Source organism: Thamnophis sirtalis, unplaced genomic scaffold, assembly GCF_051295495.1.
Source record: "Thamnophis sirtalis isolate CommonGarterSnake01/CBP01778 unplaced genomic scaffold, rThaSir2_p1.2 scaffold_6, whole genome shotgun sequence".
Lineage (NCBI taxonomy): Eukaryota > Metazoa > Chordata > Lepidosauria > Squamata > Natricidae > Thamnophis > Thamnophis sirtalis.
In genome coordinates, this window is record NW_028261386.1 from 84,732,348 (window position 1) to 84,754,026 (window position 21,679).

Sequence of the window (21,679 nt, forward strand, 5' to 3'; positions counted from 1 at the left end):
ACTTGAGCTCCATTCGGTTTAGTATAGAAAGTTAGAATCTATTTGCTCTCCAGTACGAATTTAGTAAAATATATTTCTTACACTATCATGCTTAATTTCTCATCTTTAAAGGTGTCACACATGATTCACTAGTATGTGAAAACAGCTCAATATTATCTCCTATCAATAACTGTCTGAATTAAAGGAACACGTTAAAATATAGCTAAATGAATCATTTCTATCTTATCCTGGGAATAAGCACAAACTTGTGATGTTTTCATGGCATGTTCTTGAGGGAAAAATGGCAGGATGGCACTGCGGAGGAAGTGTTTTGGATATTAACACAGGATGTACAGTGCTGTGTTGACAGGCGAAGAGAAACTCAGTCTGTTCACGTTTTCATTGTACATGTAAAATATGTTAAGACACCTGTGTGATTCAGAGCTGCATGTACTAAGTGGATAAGAGACTCTGTGAGGAAAGGAAATTGGCATCACACTACCAGTGGAAAAACCTGAGCTTACCTAAACTTCTTGCAATGATGCATTCCTTTTCATAATGATGCATTCCAGAAACAATGTGGACAACATCAATTCATCAAATCAATTTGATGTAATGATTATAGGATTGGGTTCAGTACCACTGCCAGCTACTATATCATTAATTCACTAAACCTATATCTATCTATCTATCTATCTATCTATCTATCTATCTATCTATCTATCTATCTATCTATCATCTATCTATCTATCTATCTATCTATCTATCTATCTATCTATCTATCTATCTAGGCCTGGTGTCATTCATCATGTTAAGGATTCGTTTATCAATAAGGGCAGGCTTCCAAATGGCTGGCAGGCGGGAGGTATCGTCCCGCCTGTTCATGCTTTGTGGGCGTTTTTCTATCTTGATGGCTTCTCTGATTATTCTGTTGTTAAAATGTTCAGCCTTGGCAATAGTTCTGGTCTTTTTGAAGTCAATTTTATGTCCTGTGGCTTTAAGGTGTTGGACCAGGGAAGAAGTTGGTTCCTCTTTTCTGATTGCGTTTTTGTGTTCTTCAATGCGTGCACTTATTCTTCTGTTGGTTTGTCCATGTATGTTGTGGGGCAGGTGGTGCATGGGATTTCATATACTCCTTGATTTTCTAACTCAATTTTGTCTTTGGGGTTTCTCATCCTAAGATTTTTGTAAGGAAAAAAAATCTGGTTATGTGGAAAGTTTGAGTTTGCACGGAAAGAATTGGCAGGATAGGAATAATGCACGAATGTAAATGCAAAGATCATTCAGATGGTCCACGGAGGATGAAGTTACTTTAGTCCAGTGTTTTTCAATCTCAAACACTTTTAAGATATCGGTACTTCAACTCCCAGAATTCTCCAACCAACAATTAACCACACTATCAATATCCAACACCTTTTAAGTTATTGAGGCTGAGAAATATTGTTCTAATCGAACTTGTTTAATTTATGTTCGCGCGGGGTTTTTTTGGGCAATTAAGTTTGTTTATTTATTTTGTCAAACATGTAAAAAAATAACAGGTATAAGTATAAACATAAATATAAACACAGTAAATGGGTACGAATAAATTGATTTATTTGTTTATTTCTCCTCCTGGATTTTCCCACAGCCTCTCATTCAAATATTAAACAAGTCCGACCACGTTTATAGCTTTTTCGAGATCTGCCAAGCCTACAGCTATTTTAGTATATTTCAGCCCCTAAAAAGCACACACGGGGCACAATCGCATTGGAAGAAGCGACTTCTTCCCGGAGATCCCTCCGTCTTTTAGCTCGCGCTAAATTTCAAACCTTCTACCGCAGAACCAACCGAGAGGAGGCGCTGCAGCAGCTCGCCACCCCTTCCCCTCTCGTCCTCCCCAAATCAAACCGACATTCTCCCGGACGGCCGAACGCGCGCGGGCACGCACGACTCAGGACGCTACGGCGTCACATCTCCGGCGCCCGCGCGCCAGCCGGCGAGGGCGGAGCCTGCCTGGGCCTTTGCAGCCTATCGGTTGGCATATACCTGCCGGCTTTGGTTTCGCCTGGGGAGGGGGAGGGAGAAGGGGACGTTCGCTGGTACGCCTCCTCCCCCCCGTCCTTCCGCGGTGGTCCGTTCGGAGGCGGTTGGTCGGTTACGACGGCCAGAGGCGCGGTTTCCTGAAGGGACATCCAGAAGGGAGTGCAAGCTACTTGAACTGTCAGGTACGTTGGTCCGAGGAGCATCTCTCGGCGGCTTCATTTCGTCTCTTTCCGGTGCTTCCACCCACTAGCAGCGGCGGCCCCGAAGCCTTTGTATCCCCCCCCCTCCCCGTCTTCTGTTGTCTCCGTATCTCCCGGCGGTTTTTCCCTGACCGCCTGCCTCTCGGTGTCTGCGGAAAGAGGAGATAATCTCTTAGGTTCTTCGTTGTGTACACCCGGCACCAGCCTTCTTTGCATTCCTGCAGTGCAGTGAAAGGACAGCCGCCTCTGCCTCACGGGGCCCTAGGAAGTTGACTTGAAATAAACGTGTTGTATTCTCGCCCCTCCCTTTGGATGTGATGGAAACATCTACTTATAGTTACACTTTAAAACAGCTTGTTACTTTGTTGTTGTTAGTTGCGAAGTCGTGTCCGACCCATCGCGACCCCATGGACAACGTTCCTCCAGGCCTTCCTGTGCTATACCATCCTCTGGAGTCCATTTAAGCTCATGCCTACTGCTTTGGTGACTCCATCCAGCCACCTCATTCTCTGTCGTCTGTGGTCATTTGCATTTTTAATGAAAAAAGAATGCATCCTGTTGCTTTCACTAAAAGAAGTCAAATGACCAGCTGTCTGCAAGGAGTATAAGTCCTTCCATTCCCCACCATCAGAGCTGAAGAAGCTCCTTTTATGAGAAGCAAATGTCATCAAAGAAAAGCCAGAAAGTCCAGTTGCCTCTTGAAAAAGCAACTTTGCCTCTTCAGCCTACTCTTTTTGGGGTTTTCGGTAGCAGTCTACTGCACAGAAAAGACAAATCAGAATGAAAAACTTTTCAAGATTGCCGATGCAAAGCAGATATATTACCTCAGTTGTTTGAGGCCATATTGTGTCTCATCAGCATGCCTTAAAAAAAGTGAAACCAAGTGACTTTTAGTTATCTAGTGAATGGATAGCCCATTAAGCCTATAAATAAATAAATAAGATCAGTAAGTTGTAAAGACAGAATGAGAATTGGAGTGAAAATATGCCGAAAAGCTTTAAAAGTTAGCAAGGATTGGAGGCTCTAGCAATTTGTACATTCTGCAATTATTCCCTCACCTTTAGGAAGCAACTTTTTAATTTTATAAATGATATTACATAAACGACTGAGAAAATATAAGAAAGAATTGGAACACCACCATTCTGTGATCCCTTAAACATGACCCCTTAAACATTTAGTCTCAAAAAGCATTAAATGGTAATTATGTCTAAGAGTGACAAAAGTTAGTGTTTTTCTGATCCAGTAAAAGCAAAGGCAGAAGAATTGACTAGATTTTAATATTATTTCAAATTCTTGGCCATGTTTTCTTACTACTTCACATTTTCTCCCCCCCCCTTTCCCTCTCAAACACACACAGACACACACACAAATAGTACTGTTAAGATGTGTCTGGAAAAGATAAATGCCAATAAGCACATGTAATACAAAGATTTTTAATGTATTGCCTTGGATAATGCATTTCTATGTTTTCTGGAACAGTATCCTAGAGACCATAAGATGTATTCATTCTGATATACTTCTGAAAGTAAAATAACAAATGAGATGTGCTTTTAAAAGCAATTTCTCTGAATTCCATGAAAAGACTAGCTTTTTCACAGACCAAAAGTTCTGATGCTGAACCCCAAAGTGAACAAGTCTGGAGAGGGGGGGGGGCAAGGTTTATTACTAGAAGATATGTCTAAAATAAATCTTTGGCCAATGTTCCAGATTCTTTTTAAATCAAAATATAATGCTCCATTCCTAAGTTGACTGGCATTTATCTATGTTACAGCTTTTAGCAGTGGTGAACTATCAAAATGAGTCGCCGTCGAAAGTGTGCTCCTCCCATGAGGATGAATGAAGAAAAAAAGAAGCAACTCTGCTGGAATATGCATGATGACCAAAAAAATGACATGATAGATGTAGATGTCATGGATGAAGACCATCCTGTTGCTGGTACAAGTTCAACTTCTGCTGTACATATTGTGATAAATGATGATAGTGCGGATGAAGACTTGACTCACAGAGAAAAGAACACCAAATCCCCAAATTTCTCAACAGTCTTAGATGAAGTAGAAGATTCTTGTCATCCATTGCTATCTATAGCAATACAGCTAAATATCTTGATACTTCCTTATCAGCCTGATTCTCCCTGGAAAACTTTGCTTGGAGAATTTACACTCCAGCTTCTTCCTGAACAACATTTAAATGGCAATATCCAGAAAAAAGGGTTGACCTTGATGACAGCAGAATTTAGTGATCATCTGCATCTTCTTGTCCATGAAAATGATATTATAAAAGTGGACAAAGGGGAAGAATCATTACCGAGTATTTACGAACTAGATGTTTTAGTTGAATCATCTTTAAATAATGAAATTATGGAAAATTTAATGTGGCTGCAGAAGAAAAAAATAATTGTACTGTATCAAAGTTCTGGAGATACTCGTTCTGTAAAGGTAGTAAATTTATATAATTAATAGAATATATCTACTGCTGAATATATTTGAAAGTAAGAATATGTAGAAAGGTGCTTGAATAGAATATTGTGACTAATGTGTTTTATATGTACATGGAAAATATGTTAGTATCAAAGACAGGAATCTTTTCTTCAGTTCAATTTATTCTATATACATAATAGATTTTACTAGATTTTATTCTTTTGCAGGATCTATTAACTAGCATCTCTGAATAAAATGTTAATTATGACACCTAAAATAATAAAAAGATTTGCCCCAGCATATCTTAGAGAATACAGTTTTCATATGCTTTAAATTTTCTGTTGGCATGTGCTAATAAAATTTCCTTCCTGTAGAGGAACTATAACTTATTATACAGACTTATAACTTGCCTATTTCTTTAAGCTTGAGGAATTCTTTACCTGTAAATTGGCTTTTAACTTTAACTGAAATCTTTACTAAGTAAATTAATGTGTGTTTGTGTGTATATAATATAAGTTACTAACTAATTAAAAAGGAAATGCTTTTGATATAGCCATATTGTTATAAACAATTCTTTTACAAAATCATTAACATTTTTTAAATTTAGCAAATTTTATTATTTTTTTAAAAAGTTAGAAAGTGAACAAACCACATTTTATAAGTTAATTATTAGCTTTTCTAACATTTTCTTTAATTTCAGTTTAACTCCCTCAATACCATTACTGCATTTCATTGAAACTGTGAAACAGCTTATTTATTTTTCCTACTCTGCTAGTTTAAATACCACTTATAGCAATTATTATATCATGGAAAATGAAATGCAAATCATTAATTAAAGCCGAGGTGGCGCAGTGATTAGAGCCGAGGTGGCGCAGTGGTTAAATGCAGCACTGCAGGCTACTTCAGCTGACTGCAGTTTTGCAGTTCGGCTGTTCAAATCTCACCGGCTCAGGGTTGACTCAGCCTTCCATCCTTCCGAGGTGGGTAAAATGAGGAGCCGGATTGTTGTTGGGGGCAATATGCTGACTCTGTAAACCGCTTAGAGAGGGCTGAAAGCCCTATGAAGCGGTATATAAGTCTAACTGCTATTGCTATTATATTATTAATTACATTATGGTTAATGCCAATAACTCTTTGGTATTTAATTATGAGCCTCCTTCACTAAATATATTTAGCCTTTAGTTATCTTCATCCAGGATTCTCAAGACCAGCGGTTCTCAACCTGTGGGTTGGGACCCCTTTGGGGGTCGAATGACCCTTTCACAGGGGACACCTAAGACATCGGAAAACACATATTTTTTAAAAATACGGAAAACAGAAAATAATGTTATGGTTGGGGGTCATCACAACATGAGGAACTTGTATTAAAGGGTTGCGGTATTAGGAAGGTTGAGATCCACTGTTCAAGACCATTTGCTTTGTTAATAGGATGTGTCCAGCTTTCTTTTCTCTTGCAGCTAATAATTGGAATATACTTCCTTGCGAATCACAAATAATAGTTATAATTTCAATTTTTAGGAAAATATTAAAATATATTATAACTAATAAAGGAAATAGTCTGGACAATGCCTAATTACACTGAAAGCATAGCTTTCCCCTAGGCAATGACCCTAGTGGGGATCTAAGCAGAAACCTGTGCTAAAACCTCTTTGTTTAATTTGCATTGTGATGTGTGAGGCTTTTATTAAGGCAACCAGAGTGAATTTGTAAGAAGAAAAGACAAGCACTTTTTCCAATTCTGGTTAATATGTGGGGTCCTTAGTGCTCTCTGTGCTTGCTTGTTTTCTTGCAGATGTTTCATTACCCAAACTATGTAACATCATCAGTGCTAGTAAGGAGTGCTGTGTGCTCTCAGCTTTATATTTTGCTTGCTTGCCAGTGTTGGTGGGGGTAGTCTTAGAAATTCTTTGTTTGGGTCAAGAAACTGCCAAAGAAGCCAAGAGCAAACAGCCCAACCAAAGAATCTCTAAGACCACCCCACCAACACTGGCAGGTAAGCAGGGGTGGGTTTCAAAAATTGTTCGAACCTACTCTGTGGGCGTGGCCTCCTTTGTGGGAGTGGCCTGCTGCCCATGTGACCGGATGGGAGTGGCTTGCCACCCATGTGACCGGATGGGAGTGGCCTGCCACCCATGTGACCTGGTGGGAGTGGCCAAGACGATGTTATTACTAGATATTACTAATTACTAGATATTATTAATATTACTAGATCATTATTAGTGCATAGATAACTGTGGGACATTACACACCCACCCACACCCACAAACTATGACAGTGCTAGGAAAACACCAAAAAAATAAAAATCCCCCCTCCCCCCCCCAAAAAAGACTGCCAATGAAACCAGTTTTTTTTCCCTAAGCCTAAGAAGAGGAAAGACAAAGTCACTGGAATAAAAACCATCAAGGCAATGTGGAAAATTATAAAGGACAGGCACTCACAGAACCATCAACCACCTCAGAATTACCTAAACAAGGAGGGTGAAACACACTGCCTTGCAACAAACCTGGCCTGCCCATAGAAAAGCAGCCACTTTGAGACACATAAACCTGGTCTAAACACTTAAAAGCAACATATTGCATCACAAATAAAACATTTGCAAAAAGGAATAATATTTCTTGTAATAAACATTCTATAAACAATAAATAAATAAAAATTCCCTAAACTAATTAAAAACTACCACGTTCAGAGAACACCAAAGGACCCCACAGTCCTCTCCCTCCTTATCTTTTTCTTTTTTGTCCTAACTTTCTCCTCCTTCCCCCCAACCCCACTCCCTTCTAGCACTGATGATGTTACCAAACTAGGAGTGCTGGAGAGGAGCTCTCACAGGGCGAAGAGCTTCCCGCTACAGGCACAATCTATCTGCAGCCGTAAATGACTGCAAGCAGCAGCTTCAGTCACCTGCTCACAGCTGACAGTTGCGTTTGGGAGCGGAGGTGGTGGCAGCAGAAGTGGGCACAGACGGGATGTCCCCGCTTGCTGAGTAGAACGAGGCGGCGGGGATGTGTTGTTTCAGGGTGCCCCAAGCGCCGGCTCCTCTGAGTGTAGCCCATTCCCCCTCGCAAGAAGACCATTTTCTTTTTAAAAACGCCTCTGCAGATGATCTTGAAAGCCTGCGAAGTTGCTTTGGGAGGAGGAAGACAGGCAGCAGTCCCCCACCCCATCTCTGGTTGCCTGCAGCCTCGGAAGCTTCCGAAACTTCACAGTAAAAGCAATTAAGAACTTCTCTCGCTCGTGAGATTTTCTTTATTGTGCAAACGCTTGCTTTAAGGCTGCAGGCACCCAGGGAGGGGGGCAGGGGGAATCTGCCTATCTGTCCCCTTCCAAAGCAACCTTGCAGGTTTTCAAGATCATCCGGAGAGGCTTTTTTAAAAAGAAAATCCTGAAAAGCCACAAGATTTGGAGAGATGGGAAGCTGGTCTTTTTTTGGGGGGGGGATCCCCAGAACCAGGAGCGCAGCCCATTCCCCCTCCCAAGAAGACTGTTTTCTTTTTAAAAACGCCTCTGCAGACGATCTTGAAAACCTGCGAGGCATTCCCCCACCCCATTCCTGATTGCCTGTAGCCTTGGAAGCTTCCGAAACTTCACAGTAAAAGCAGTTAAGAACTTCTCTCGCTCGCGAGATTTTCTTTATTGTGCAAACGCTTGCTTTAAGGCTGCAGGCACCCAGGGAGGGGGGCAGGGGGAATCTGCCTGTCTGTCCCCTTCCAAAGCAACCTTGCAGGTTTTCAAGATCATCCGGAGAGGCTTTTTAAAAAAGAAAAACCCTGCAGGCACCCAGGGAGGGGGGCAGGGGGAATCTGCCTATCTGTCCCCTTCCAAAGCAACCTTGCAGGTTTTCAAGATCATCCGGAGAGGCTTTTTTAAAAAGAAAAACCCTGTAGGCACCCAGCGACAGGGGCTAGGAGCTAGGAACCCGGAAGTTAATTACTTCCGGGTTCACTGACGAACAGGTTCGCAAGAACCGGTGCGAACCGGGAGGAACCCACCCCTGCAGGTAAGCCACTCCTTACTAACATTGATGATATTGCCTAGTTTGGGTAATGAAACTTCTGCAAGAACAAAAGCCAGCTCAGAGAGCACCAAGGACCTCTCATATCTTTATAACTTAGCCTGTTAAATTACTTACACTATTTTTAATGAACCATTGTATAACCTGATATCCCTTTCATTATAAATATGTTAGTTCTCATATTCCAACCAGTCTTGATGAATTGTTTTAAGAATTGGTTCAGTATATTTGAGTAAAATTAGATTGAGAAAGGCAGCTTTAATATTCTCACTATGATTTCATTTGTTGTTATTTTTATTCTTCTTTGCTTATTTCCTAATTATATTAAATTACTTTTCCCACATTTTATTGTGTATTCTAAAGTTTGTTTGAACATTTTTTCATGAACATTTAATTCACAGGTTGGAATATATCTTCTTGAACTTGGCATAAGTAAGTTAGAATTCCTTAGCGATGGTGGGGGAAGAATAAGGAAGTCCAATCAACTCCTTCAGAAACTGATGGAAATATTTTATCACTTTGCAATTCCAGGTAATCATATTTTTCAGGCCAGATCCTTAAAAATGTGTTTATGAATGACATTATCACTTAATTATGAATTCTGGTAGAATCTGTGCCATTGTTTGTTTGCCAGTTTTTTCTATATTAAGTTTTGGCCATTTACTTAAAATTCTTTTAGGAATTGCAGCTTTTGGTCAATTCTTCAATATAAATTTGGCACCTAAGAAATTAAAGAGAATGAACTAGATATATTTGGAGTAGTGACAATATTATTACAGACAATTTGGAATATTATCATTAGTTTGGGTGTTTTGTGGAAGTGTGTGTAATCTTATAAATATATAGATTTATATTAGATTCTTATCTAATTGTTCCGTGACCCGTCAAAAGCGCGGAGGACAAAATCGCGCTCGACGAAAGCGCGCATGTGACGTCATCACAGCGCGATGAAAAAAATTAAAAATTGAAATAAAATTAAAATTAAAGCAAGCCGATTCACATAAAGGTAAGGGTTAGGTTAAGGGTTAGGGTTAGGGTTAGGTTAAGGGTTAGGGTCAGGTTTAGAGCATTAGCGTTAGGTTTAGCGTTAGGTTAAGGGTTAGCGTTAGGTTTTTCGTTACGTTAACGGTTAGGTTTAGGGTTAGATTTAGGGTTAGGTTAAGGGTTAGGTTTAGGGTTAGGTTTAGGGTTAGGTTTGGGGGGGTTAGGGGAAGGTTTTAGCTTTATTTTTACATTTTTCGATCACAGCGCGATGTTTTCGTCGCGCTGTGATGACATCAAATGCGCGCTTTCGTCAAGCGCGATTTTGTCCTCCGCGATTTTGTGGTGGAACCAATTGTTCTCTCCCCCTCCTTTTTTTTTAACAATGTGAGTTGCCCAGAATTATTTGGGAGTCAGGTAGTCTTCCAAATCTAAATAAATCCAATTCAGCAATCAACCTTCAACTCTATATTCAAACAAAGATTCTCTAATTCAAGGCTATTCACTTTATTGTACATTTTTTAAAAATCAATACAAGTTCAATAAATTAACTTTCTCAGTGAATAGCAGAACAAGAATCTGGTCTGCGTCTTCTGCCCAGCAAAAAACCATACTACCACTTTCAATTTGTTTTCATCTCATTAACATTTCAGTCAAGATGCTGCCAAATGCATTCTCAGACACACTTCGTTCTCTTTATCTAGTTTTAGGATTTGTAGGGAAAACAGACACTGTTTTAAGTCATATTTATAGAGAAATATTGAAAATTCAATATTCAAATAGGTTCACAAACTTAAATATCACCATATATTTTTTGTAGTCAATTCACAACATCATTGTTTCATCAGACATTTGTTCATATATTTGTATTTTGAGGTGTTGTTTTCTTATCCCTCCTTGAAAGCCTGAAAGCATTGTTGCACTCAATTATTATGTTTTTAATATGCAGATATTTTTTCATCTTTTTATTTCTTATGTACTTAAAATATTTATAATGTTACTAATAGCCAATAACATTGCACATTTTTTAGACATTCTGGAAGAAGATGAGGAATCTGATAGAGATATAGAACGGCAAAATATTGAAGAGCTGTATGATTATGTGAGGCATGTACACCAAAAAGAGTTACATTTTTTAAAGGAAAATGTACAACATTCTGCATTGATTCCTGTTCTCAGGCCATATCAAAGTGAGGCTGTAAATTGGATGCTGCAACGTGAGAACTTTAGAAATATACCTACCAATGGTAAGTATCTCAATATAGCAAGATGTATACATATATATTGAACATGTTAATAGTAGAATACATGATCATGTACTATGAGGAGTTTGTTAGATCCTTTTTTTGGCTAAAAAAATATTAGCAAATACAATGGTCAGTTTACATAGTAGATCAATAGAAAGGTCAACATATAAACTGTTGTATATTAAATAAGCAGTCCTTAAACGTATCAATAGTGACATTCTAATCTAGCATTTGTTTCTTTAAAAAATGACACCCCCTTAATAATCCATGGAGCCCTCTAGTTAAGAATAGCCACTCAGAGAGATTCCAAACAGTTTTAGAAACACAAACATTGTAAGAAGAGATTTTATGGAGTGCTTTTATATTGTGGGGAAGGATTGCAGTTAGCACAAAGTTGCAAGTTGCAGTCATGAGCCATTGTGCGTAACATCCACTGGTGAATCACTTGATCACAGCTGGAACTGATCTCATATGTTGGTATGGTTTCACTTTACAACGTTTTGCTTAGCCACAGAGTTGTCGGTCTTAGCTTCGGTCAGTAAGTGATGACTACCTGTATTTTTACATCAAGTACTAATTTAGTTAAAATGATTGCATAGATGGCGCAGTGGTTAAATGCAGCACTGCAGGCTACTGCTAGATCAGCAGTTCAGCGGTTCAAATCTCACTGGCTCAGGGTTGACTCAGCCTTCCATCCTTCCGAGGTGGGTAAAATGAGGACCCAGATTGTTGGGGGCAATATGCTGACTCTCTGTAAACCGCTTAGAGAGGGCTGAAAGCCCTATGAAGCGGTATATAAGTCTACTGCTATTGCTATTGCTATATAATGAGGAATGTCCTTCCTCAGAACTTCAGTTTGCACCTTCAAGTTTAAGGAGATATGAAGTTCAATGAATCTCATTGCCTTGTTCTTTTCTTTCATCAGATAATGCCCTCCACTACTTATGGAGAGAATGTATTACTCTAGATGGGCTGAAGCTCTATTATAATCCTTTTACTGGCTGGTAAGAATAGATTGCTTTAATGTTATGTCCAAAAGCAGAACATTGAAATAATTGAGTGTAACTGATGATGTATTTAGAATTCTAAATGTTGAATTCAGTAGGTCGGTTGAATTTGTAACAAAAATCTATATTTATTTTATTTTCAGTGTAATCCGTGATCGACCTGTTGCTGGGCCTTGTTGGCCTGGAGGAATATTAGCAGATGAGATGGGCCTTGGAAAAACAGTAGAAGTCTTGGCTCTTATTTTGTCACACACTCGTAAGGATCTCAGACAAGATGCTCTGATGTTACCAGAGGTGAGAAATTTTCATTGTGGGTGGATAAAAACTATTCCAATATTCAAATCTTATTCAGTCCACTGATTGTAATTGAAAGTTATAATTGGAATATGTAAGCAATTATTTCTCCTAAATCTGTTGCCTTTGAAGTTTGTAAAACAATTTTCTATGACCCTTTTATTTTTGTTTTATAATTAGCATCAAGAGGAAAGATTCAGTTGTTAATGTAATATGCTAGAAAAACTAGAATGAAGTAGAACATCATGTCACAACATAATTCTACAGGATTCACAACTATCAGTCTTCATTGTTAAGCATTATTTTCCTCCTTCCCCAATCCATATATTAACATTGTTTTCCATTTCCAATTCATCTACCCTCTTAAGAGCAGTAAACAGTCTGCTTGCACATTCATTTCTTTTTAGTCTTCTTCAAACATTGATACTTTACTACCCCCTGAATTTTTCACTGTCTAGCCCAGTGTTTGGTCATCTTTTCTGTTTCTGTTCCTGGAACACCATACAATGCGACACACTGGCGCAGGCATTTTAAAAAATCTGCAGTATCTCACAAATACTGGTGATTTAAAAATTGCTTTATTTAAGGGCCTTAGCATTTATTCTGGAGTTTGCCAGTTCCTAAATTAGAAACATATTTGCTCATAAATTCAGCAAGGATAATTGTTGGTAACATTATTTACATAAAGGAATCCAAATATGGTTGAAGAATTGTTTCATTCTCTATTATGCATTTCTACTTTGTTTTGTCACCTGTTCATTAACCAGTTAATGAACCATATAAATATCCATCTTGTGATTTCAGGGTCACATTTCAATCTTAAGTCTTGAATGTTAAATGTATTAGTTTAATTGATTACTAGTAATTATTCTGATAATTTAATAGAACATTTGGGGATGGTTTCATTGGTAGTATATTGGAAATGTCTCTTTTCTGTATAACACATGAGAAAATGCATACTAGTTTTATGAAGAAAATTGTTCAAAATCAATCTGCTCTATACCATATGCTATTACATAACTCTGGTTATGGTGTAGCTGTATTGTAATAATTTGTCTGAGTCTTTTTATATTGAAAATATAAAGCAATAACAATATTCTAAGGGTTGCAGCATATTTCTTTACCGTTGGAGAAAACCTAATTCCAACTAAAACTTTTGAAATTATTTTGTTAAAAATATCAAGTTAACTAGAATATGATAACCCTATTATAAAATGTTTCCTGTATTCTTGTATTATTCACAACACAGTTCAATTAGAAAGTGTTGCAAAATGGTTATCAATCTGCAGAATTTGAAGCTTGCTAATTTGACCAATTTGCAATTATAACTTTACCAATAGTCAATAGCTATGAAGAGAAGAGAAAGGATGTCTTCCTGGAAAATGCAGGGCAGAACTTTTTGTATGGGATAAAACATTTTGTGTATTTAGTATTTGTCATGTAGATCTCTTCTAGAGTGTCCATTATGTATCAATGCATGCACAAAATGACTGACAAGCTTTTTCACATAAGCACATTATGCTTTTTCACAGGCTTATTCATGGTTCAGTTGAAATAGAATCCCATGAATAAACAATGCCACACCTGTATATTTGAATTGGTGAAAGATTAATATTTCTAATTACTGCTTTTAGAAATAATGCTTAATTCTTACAATTTCCTTTCTCAGCCTTAATTCTACAGTGTTAATAAATTGTTACTGTTCTCCAGTGCACTGCTCGGAGAGTCCAATGCTGGGTTAACACAGCCTATCTGCCCTTGGACTGAGTGATGTTTTTTAGTTGATCACGCCTCCCTTTTCCTCTGCATGCTCAGTTCGAAAACTCAGTCCGCCCATTGGGACTGTTTTGGGAGAGCTCCAGTCTAAGGTCAGATAGGCTGGAAAATTTCCCACTTTGGACCACGTTTGGATTCTCATATTAGAGAAAATTATATCTGTTGCAAGAACTGGCAAAATTAATGCCTTGGAGGTTTGTGTCGCTTTAAGAGGGCACCCAGGCTTCCCTGAAGCTGCTGGTCGCAAGCGCTTCAGGGGACTGTAACCCCTCGCCCAGCGGAGGCTGGCGAGTGGCAGGAGCGGCAGGGGTGGTGGCAGACCTTCCCCAACTGAGCCCCAGAGGAAAATTCTCTCAAACGGAGGTTTGGGATTCTGCAGGCCTTCTAGCTAGGGGCCATTCAGCTGCTCGATTCTGCCCGGCAACAGCAGCGACGGTTGGAACCTTCGCACGCTTTTAAGGCTGTCAGGCAAAAAAGAGCGGGAGGAGGCTGCGCGCGCAGCCGCCGCCATTTTGGATCGCTTCGGAGCGCGTTGAGAAGAGAACGCGCGGCTCGTGTGGAGAACTGATTCCCTCCAGCCTTGCCTTTGGTGAAAGAAGGAGAAGCGGAGAGCCCAGACAGCCTCAGCGGAGCCTCAGCCAGCCCTCAGCGACTGCAGAACGCCGCAGGGATGCTGGAGATTAGCCTGGGGAGCCAGCTAGTCTCTCCCTCCTGATTACAAAGCTAAGTCTCGGGGAACCGAGGGCGGTGGGAGGAAGGAATCCGACCCCCAGGCGGCTCTTCCCTCCTGAAGATTCTGCAAGCGCATTTGAGCCTCCTCGGCCAGCGCGTGCCCATCCCAGCTCCAGCTATCTTCCAGGCCTCGTGGGTGACCTGAAAATGGCAGAGGAATGCAGGGAGGCCTTAGGGGAACAGGCAGGGCCCTCCAGCAAGCGCAGCAAGCTGGATCCCTCTGTGAAAAAAGGCAAAGGGCACAAGGGCTCCAATGAAAGGTCTTCACCAAGAGCCACAGTGGATCCCAGGGAGGTTTCTAGGTCCCATCAGCCAGAACCTAGCCCGAACCATCGCAGCAGGGAGTCAGCTTCCCCTGATCGTGAGGCCCAATCCCCTGGGGACAGTGAATTCTTGTCTGGGGATGATTATAGGTCCAGGGATCTGTCTCCAGAAGCTTCTTGGGGGTACCCCGACTCCCCTAGCTCCTCCATTGGAGAGGAACGTGATTCTATTCAGGATTCCCAGTGTGAAAAGGGTGAATCCAGCTCAGGCAGGCCTAGCCATTGCAGGCCCAGCAAGCAGAAACTGCAATAGCAATAGCAGTAGACTTATATACCGCTTCATAGGGCTTTCAGCCCTCTCTAAGCAGTTTACAGAGAGTCAGCATATTGCCCCCAACAATCTGGGTCCTCATTTTACCCACCTCGGAAGGATGGAAGGCTGAGTCAACCCTGAGCCGGTGAGATTTGAACCGCTGAACTGCTGATCTAGCAGTAGCCTGCAGTGCTGCATTTAACCACTGCGCCACCTTACCCCTGAAGAGGGGTAAAGGCCCTGCTCTTTCTGATGAGATGAGGGAGGTAATTTCCTTAGCCATTTCCCAAGGGATAGCTGAGGGCATTAAATGCAGGGGCTCTCGCAAGAGCAAGGCCCCAAAGGAAAAGCGCAGGCCTAAGGCCTCCATCTTCAAAGAGCCTGTATCCTCTTCTGCATCTTCCAGCCCATCTCACTCTGGGCTTTCAAGTTCTGAGCAGGAAGAAGGGGAAATTTTCGTGCTTTCTGAAGACGAAAACCTTACCCCTGACAAACCAGCCTTCACTGGCCTGTTTAAGCCGTCCTTATTCAAATCAATCTTACACAAAGCCATGACGGCCACAGAGTTAGGCCCCACTTCCAGGCCTGAGGCTGCTCAGGCTTCTACATCCAAGGATTACAAGCATGGCCTATTCAAAGAGACAGTAGAAACACCTGAGGTTATCCCTGTGCCTGACCTCTTTATTGACACGGTGCAGCGCCAGTGGCTACAGCCAGGCACGCTAACCAACCCCAGTGGGGGGGACAGGACACTGTATGCCCTGGAGGGGAAAATGGAGGATATCCTGAAATTCTCTGAAGTAGATGCCCCGGTTGTGTCTCTAACTTCCAACTCAAACCTGCCAGCTGAGCTCCTAGAGGGACTAAAGGCAGAAGATAAAAGGTCAGAAAAGGCGTGTCAGAAAACGCACATGGCGTCTGCCTGGGCCATTAAGGCATCCACCTCTGCCTCCTTCTTTATCAGGGCCACCTTATTCTGGCTACGCCAGCTCAGGTCTAGGCCACCACCCAGGAAGTCTAGATGGCGCCATGAGTTAACCAAAATTATTACCGCTGTCAAGGACTCGGCGGATGCCACCTAGCCAAATTCTCATCCAGAGCCCTCGCTTCCAATATCACTTCACGCCGCCTCCTATGGCTTAGACATTGGCAAGCCGAAATGAAAGCCAAATCGAAGCTGGCTTCGGCCCCATTTAAGGGAGGCCTTCTGTTTGGAGAGGCCCTGGACAAGTTTGTCACCGAAACCAAAGACAAACGCAAGATCCTTCCGGCAACCCTTAAAAGGGGTGGCCGGAAAGGGGCGGGGTCCTTTCGTAAGAGACCTTACAGGAGTCAGGAAACAGGGCAATCCTCTCACCTTTCTTCCTACCAGAGATCCTTTCAGGCAGGGGGGGATAGGCACCAAGACAGATCCTTCGGTGCTCGTGCCAACCAATCCCAGTCTTCCTTTCGGAGACCATTCCGAGGAGGCGGAAACAACAGTGGTAGCTCCCGTCCCTTTCGTAAGGGAAAGTGACGGTCGCAGGGTTCCTCCCATCGGGGGTCGGCTGCGGCTGTACGCCGACAGGTGGGAGGAGATAACATCAGACAAGTGGGTCCTCAACACCATTCGGAGGGGCCTTGTCCTGGACTTTCTAACCTTTCCCCAGAGGAAGTTTCTTCGTTGTCCTACCCCCAGGAACCCAGAGAAGAGGGAGCGCATGAGAGCAGAAATCCGCCATCTCCTAGAGATAGAGGCGATATAGCCAGTCCCCAGGGATCAGCAGGGGAAGGGCTTCTATTCTATCCTCTTCCTTGTGCCCAATAGTTCAGGGGGGTGGAGAGCCATCTTGGACCTCAAAAGTATAAATCAGCATCTGGCTTACAAGAGATTCAAGATGCAGTCACTTCACTCCATCCTGGACTGTGTGAGGGAGGGGGACCTATTGACATCAATAGATCTCAAAGAGGCCTACCTGCATGTCCCCATCCATGTGGCCCACAGGCAGTTCCTGAGGTTCTGTTCGGAAGGGAAGCATTTCCAATACAGGGCACTTCCCTTCGGGCTATCATCTGCACCCAGAACATTTACCAAGATTCTGGCAGTGCTAGCAGCTCATCTCCACAGTCATCCGGTTCGTCTGGAATGTTATTTGGACGATATAATTATTCATTCTCTCACCACCAAGCAGGCACACCGCGATGTTTCTCTAACTTTGCAGACCCTGCAGCACCATGGCTTCTCTGTGAACATGGAGAAGAGCCAGTTCCGGCCGTCCACCTGTATATAGCACCTGGGTGCAATCATCAACTCCACCTCCTGCCAGGTATTTCTTTCTCCAGACCGGCTGTCCAACTTGAGACGCAGAATGAAACACTGCAGCCTTGCCAGGTCGGTACCAATCATCCAGCTGTCCCAGCTCCTGGGGATAATGATATCGTGCCTGAGGGTGGTTCCCTGGGCTCGTCTCCATGCCAGGGAGCTGCAGTGGTTCCTGTTACCCATGCAGAGGGCCAAGGCCAGCAACTCACACAGACGGGTTCGGCTCCCACGAAAGGTGATCTGGTCCCTGGCATGGTGGAGGTCCAAGGCAGTCAAGAAGGGCTGCTTGTTCAAGGAGCCGGAAAGACTAGTTATCACCACGGACGCCAGTCTCCTGGGGTGGAGCATCCACTGTCAGGGTCACCTAGCCCAAGGCTGATGGACTCAGAGGGAGGCTGCCCATAGCATCAATTGGCTGGAACTGAGGGCAGCTCGCCTCGCACTGAGAAGGTTCTCCGCTCTAGTAAAAGGGGCTCATGTACTGTTAATGACAGACAATGTGGCGACAAAAGCACATATAAACCGACAAGGGGGCACTTGATCAAAGGCCCTCATGCTCGGGGCGGAAGCTCTGGGCAGGTGGGCGGAACGTCATCTGGCTTCTCTCAGTGCAGATCACATCTCTGGCGTAAGCAACCGGGAAGCAGACTGGCTGAGTTGCCAACGCATCGACCACTCGGAGTGGTGCCTGCACCCGGACCTGTTCCAGCAGATCGTGAGGAGATTCGGCAAACCACAGGTAGACCTGTTTGCCACACACAACAACACACATCTCCCACGCTTCTTCAGTCGCTACCACTCGCCCCAGGCGGAGGGAACAAACGCACTGAGGTCAGTGTGGCCTCAGGGACTACTGTATGCCTTCCCTCCACTTCCACTCATTCCTCAGGTGGTGAACAAGCTCCTGGCTGAAAAGGCAGACCTCATCCTGGTGGCTCCCTTCTGGCCCAGAAAGCCCTGGTACGCAGACCTGGTCAGTCTCTCAGTTCAGAGACCGTGGAGAATCCCTCGGGACCAAATCTCCCTCAGCCAGGGGGCCGTCACCCATCAGGAGCCCCAGTGGCTACAGCTAGCCGTTTGGCACTTGAGGGGGAGCTCCTGAGGAAGCAGAAGTTCTCTGACCAGGTCATTCGAACAATCCAAGCGTCCAGGAGGCCTTCTACTACTAGAATCTACGATGCCACCTGGGCCGCATTCTCACAGTGGTGCAAGACTAGAGACATAGAGGCCTCATCAGCCTCGATCCCTCAGACCCTAGACTTTTTGCAGGAGGGTCTAGATAAAGGACTTGCGGTCAGCACCCTTAGACGTCAGGTTTCAGCGCTGTCCACTATCCTGGCTAGGGGCTCCTCTCGCTCTCTGAGTCAGCATCCTCAGATCAAGAGCTTTCTCAAGGGAGCTGCGAACATCAGCCCTCCGTCATGGGACCTTCCATTTGTGCTTAAGGCTCTGACAAAAGCCCCATTTGAGCCTTTGAGAAAGACCAGTCTGTGCCACCTTACCATCAAAACTGCCTTCCTGGAGGCTATTACATCCGCTCACAGGATATCCGAGCTGGCAGCTCTTTCTGTCAGGGAGGATCTGTGTGTAATTCACCCAGACAGAGTAATTCTGAGGCTTGACCTGTCCTTTACTCCAAAAATTAACTCTCTGTTTCACAGGACTCAAGAGATTATTTTGCCCAATTTCTGTCCCCATCCTTCTCACCCTAAGGAGCGTGAGTGGCACAAGTTGAACGTGAGACGAGCCATGCGGACGTATGTAAAGAGGACAAAAAACTTCCGCCGTTCAGAGACGTTCTTTGTCTCCTTCCTCCCTGCGTCCCTTGGCCACAAGGTCTCTTCTCACACGGTGGGTCGTTGGCTACGCGCTTGCATTAAGCTGGCATATGAACACCAGGGCAAGACGGCTCCGAGACGGGTCACCGCACACTCCACTAGGAGCGCAGCAGCTTCTGTGGCCTGGGCAACCCAGGCTTCTATTCTAGACATTTGTAGAGCGGCCACATGGGTCTCCCCCACGGCCTTCATCAAAAACTATAAGATCGACACCTTTGCCTCAGCCGAAGCCTCTTTTGGCAGAAGAGTATTACAAAGAGTGGCTGAAATGCCAGAGACTCCGGCGCTTCCCCACCCTGGGACTCAATAGCTTGGGCATGTCCCAGCATTGGACTCTCCGAGCAGTGCACTGGAGAAAGACCGTTGGCTTACCTGAACAGTCGTTCTCGGGGCACTGCAAGGAGAGTCCAAACCCGCCCGGGGTGTTTATTTCTATTGAACGATGTGACTGTATTGACTGTAACTGATTACAGGACGGTTTCCTTCGTTTTCGAACTGAGCATGCAGAGGCAAAGGGAGGCGTGGTCAACTAAAAAACATCACTCAGTCCAAGGGCAGATAGGCTGTGTTAACCCAGCATTGGACTCTCTTTGCAGTGCCCCGAGAATGACCGTTCAGGTAAGCCAACGGTCTATTTACATTAAATTTTTATAACAATGTTAAAATTTTCACCTAAATTCTTACACGCTTTATAAACAGTAAATGAATTATTTTTGTCATGCCTGGCATTTGTTAATTATTAGGTAGACTGTGACATAATAATGTTAAAATTATATTTCAGGGTTTTTTAGTAAACTTCTTTGTTCCACCACAACCTTCTGAAGGAAGTAAAAAGAAAAATATAATGAAAATGGAATTTACACTGAAGGAAAAAGTCCAGTATCCAAGTAAGTATTTTTCAGCAGGTATCATTTGTATAACCAGCAGTAAGAAAAAAACGGCTCGCTTAAGAGAAAAAAAAGTTAGTGCTGAAGTTTCTACATACTATGCATACCATGTTTCCCTGAAAATGGCTGGGTTTTATTTTCTTTTGACCCCCCTCCAAAAAATGGCTAGGATTTTTTTACGGATGGATCTAATTATTGACTCACCTTGTAGCAGTGGCACTGACAGCTCTGCCCAGCAGTAGCCCACTGCCAGCCCACTTTGCGACTGCTTGCCACCATTTGCATGTGTCGCCCCCGGTCTCCATTTTGCTGTCCAAGCCTTCCGGAAAGTTCTCTGCCACTGAGAAACAGGCTTGGATTTATATGTGTGGCGCCCCCTGGCTTTCGTTTCACATTCAGATGCCTTCTGGAAAGACTTCTGTAGCCGATATTGGCAGTAGAGGGTTTTCTAAGACCCCCGAGTTGGACAGGGTATTAATTAGGGCTAATTTTAGGATTAGGGCTTAATTTTAACATGCATTCAAAAACATGATAGGGTGGCCAGGTTATTTGACGGGTCATTTTCCCCCCAGTTACATCTACCTGACCCATCAGAGTAGTATGTTACTGCCCCCCCTTTTTAAGGAGATCCATCTAGTGGGACCAGAAAGCAGTGCATACTTTGTGGAGACTTCCTCCCTGTGGAACATCATTCCTGTGGAAATAAGATTGGCTCCCATCTTGACATGTTTTTGAAAGGCCCTGAAAACAGGGTTTTGCCACTGGGCCACAGAATCCCAGGGCGATATGGAGCCCATCAAATGGCTGGCTTGATTGTTGTGGCCTGGATGGGAGGTTTGTTGGGTTTTGTATTCGGGCTTTATTTCTGTAAGCCACCTGGAATCACCAAGAGTTAGTTGGGCCGCCATATGTGTTTTCTTAATAAATAATAAATATTCACTTTTTTTACTTATTTAAGATACTGATAATACTGTCTCTATCAGTATGTTCAGAGTAAATAAACACAATTGTAAAAGTTTTAGTATTCATAATTATTGAAAACTAGAACTAACAAATTCCCGATAAAGTGATGCTTTATTTCTTCCAGGCAGTTATTTATTTATAAATGAATAAACCATGGATTTTCTCAGATATCTTATAGCTCTATGGGAAAAACATGTCACATAGGTTTAATGTGAAATTACTTTCTGTTCTTTAAATTAATTAACTTTCAAGACAGAACTTACTGCTTGCATTTTTTCCAGTCATTCCTAGAACATTTTTCTAATACATAGGTGGTTCTTGTAAGCCCTTGTATGTGATTCATTTACAATCACATGCAGAGGAATTCAACTATAAAATCAATAAGAGTCTCAAGTAATGAGAGTCTATTTGGGATTTCTCAGTAAAGTAGAAACACATAAACAGAA

The 21,679-nt window shown here is 42.7% G+C and overlaps 1 protein-coding gene across 2 annotated transcripts in view; it reads left to right on the forward strand.

Annotated features, from left to right (window-relative positions):
• The first annotated feature begins 2,043 nt into the window (after positions 1-2,043).
• Positions 2,044-21,679, forward strand: part of SHPRH (SNF2 histone linker PHD RING helicase) — a 66,074-nt gene continuing 46,438 nt past the window's right edge. For both annotated transcript variants that reach the window (XM_087718324.1, XM_087718325.1), the window contains exons 1-7: positions 2,044-2,183; positions 3,973-4,636; positions 9,032-9,161; positions 10,643-10,858; positions 11,784-11,862; positions 12,009-12,159; positions 20,165-20,270. In XM_087718324.1, the coding sequence (XP_087574450.1) occupies positions 3,998-4,636; positions 9,032-9,161; positions 10,643-10,858; positions 11,784-11,862; positions 12,009-12,159; positions 20,165-20,270 (1,321 nt within the window). In that variant the 5' untranslated portion in view covers positions 2,044-2,183; positions 3,973-3,997. The remainder of the gene's footprint in view (positions 2,184-3,972; positions 4,637-9,031; positions 9,162-10,642; positions 10,859-11,783; positions 11,863-12,008; positions 12,160-20,164; positions 20,271-21,679) is intronic.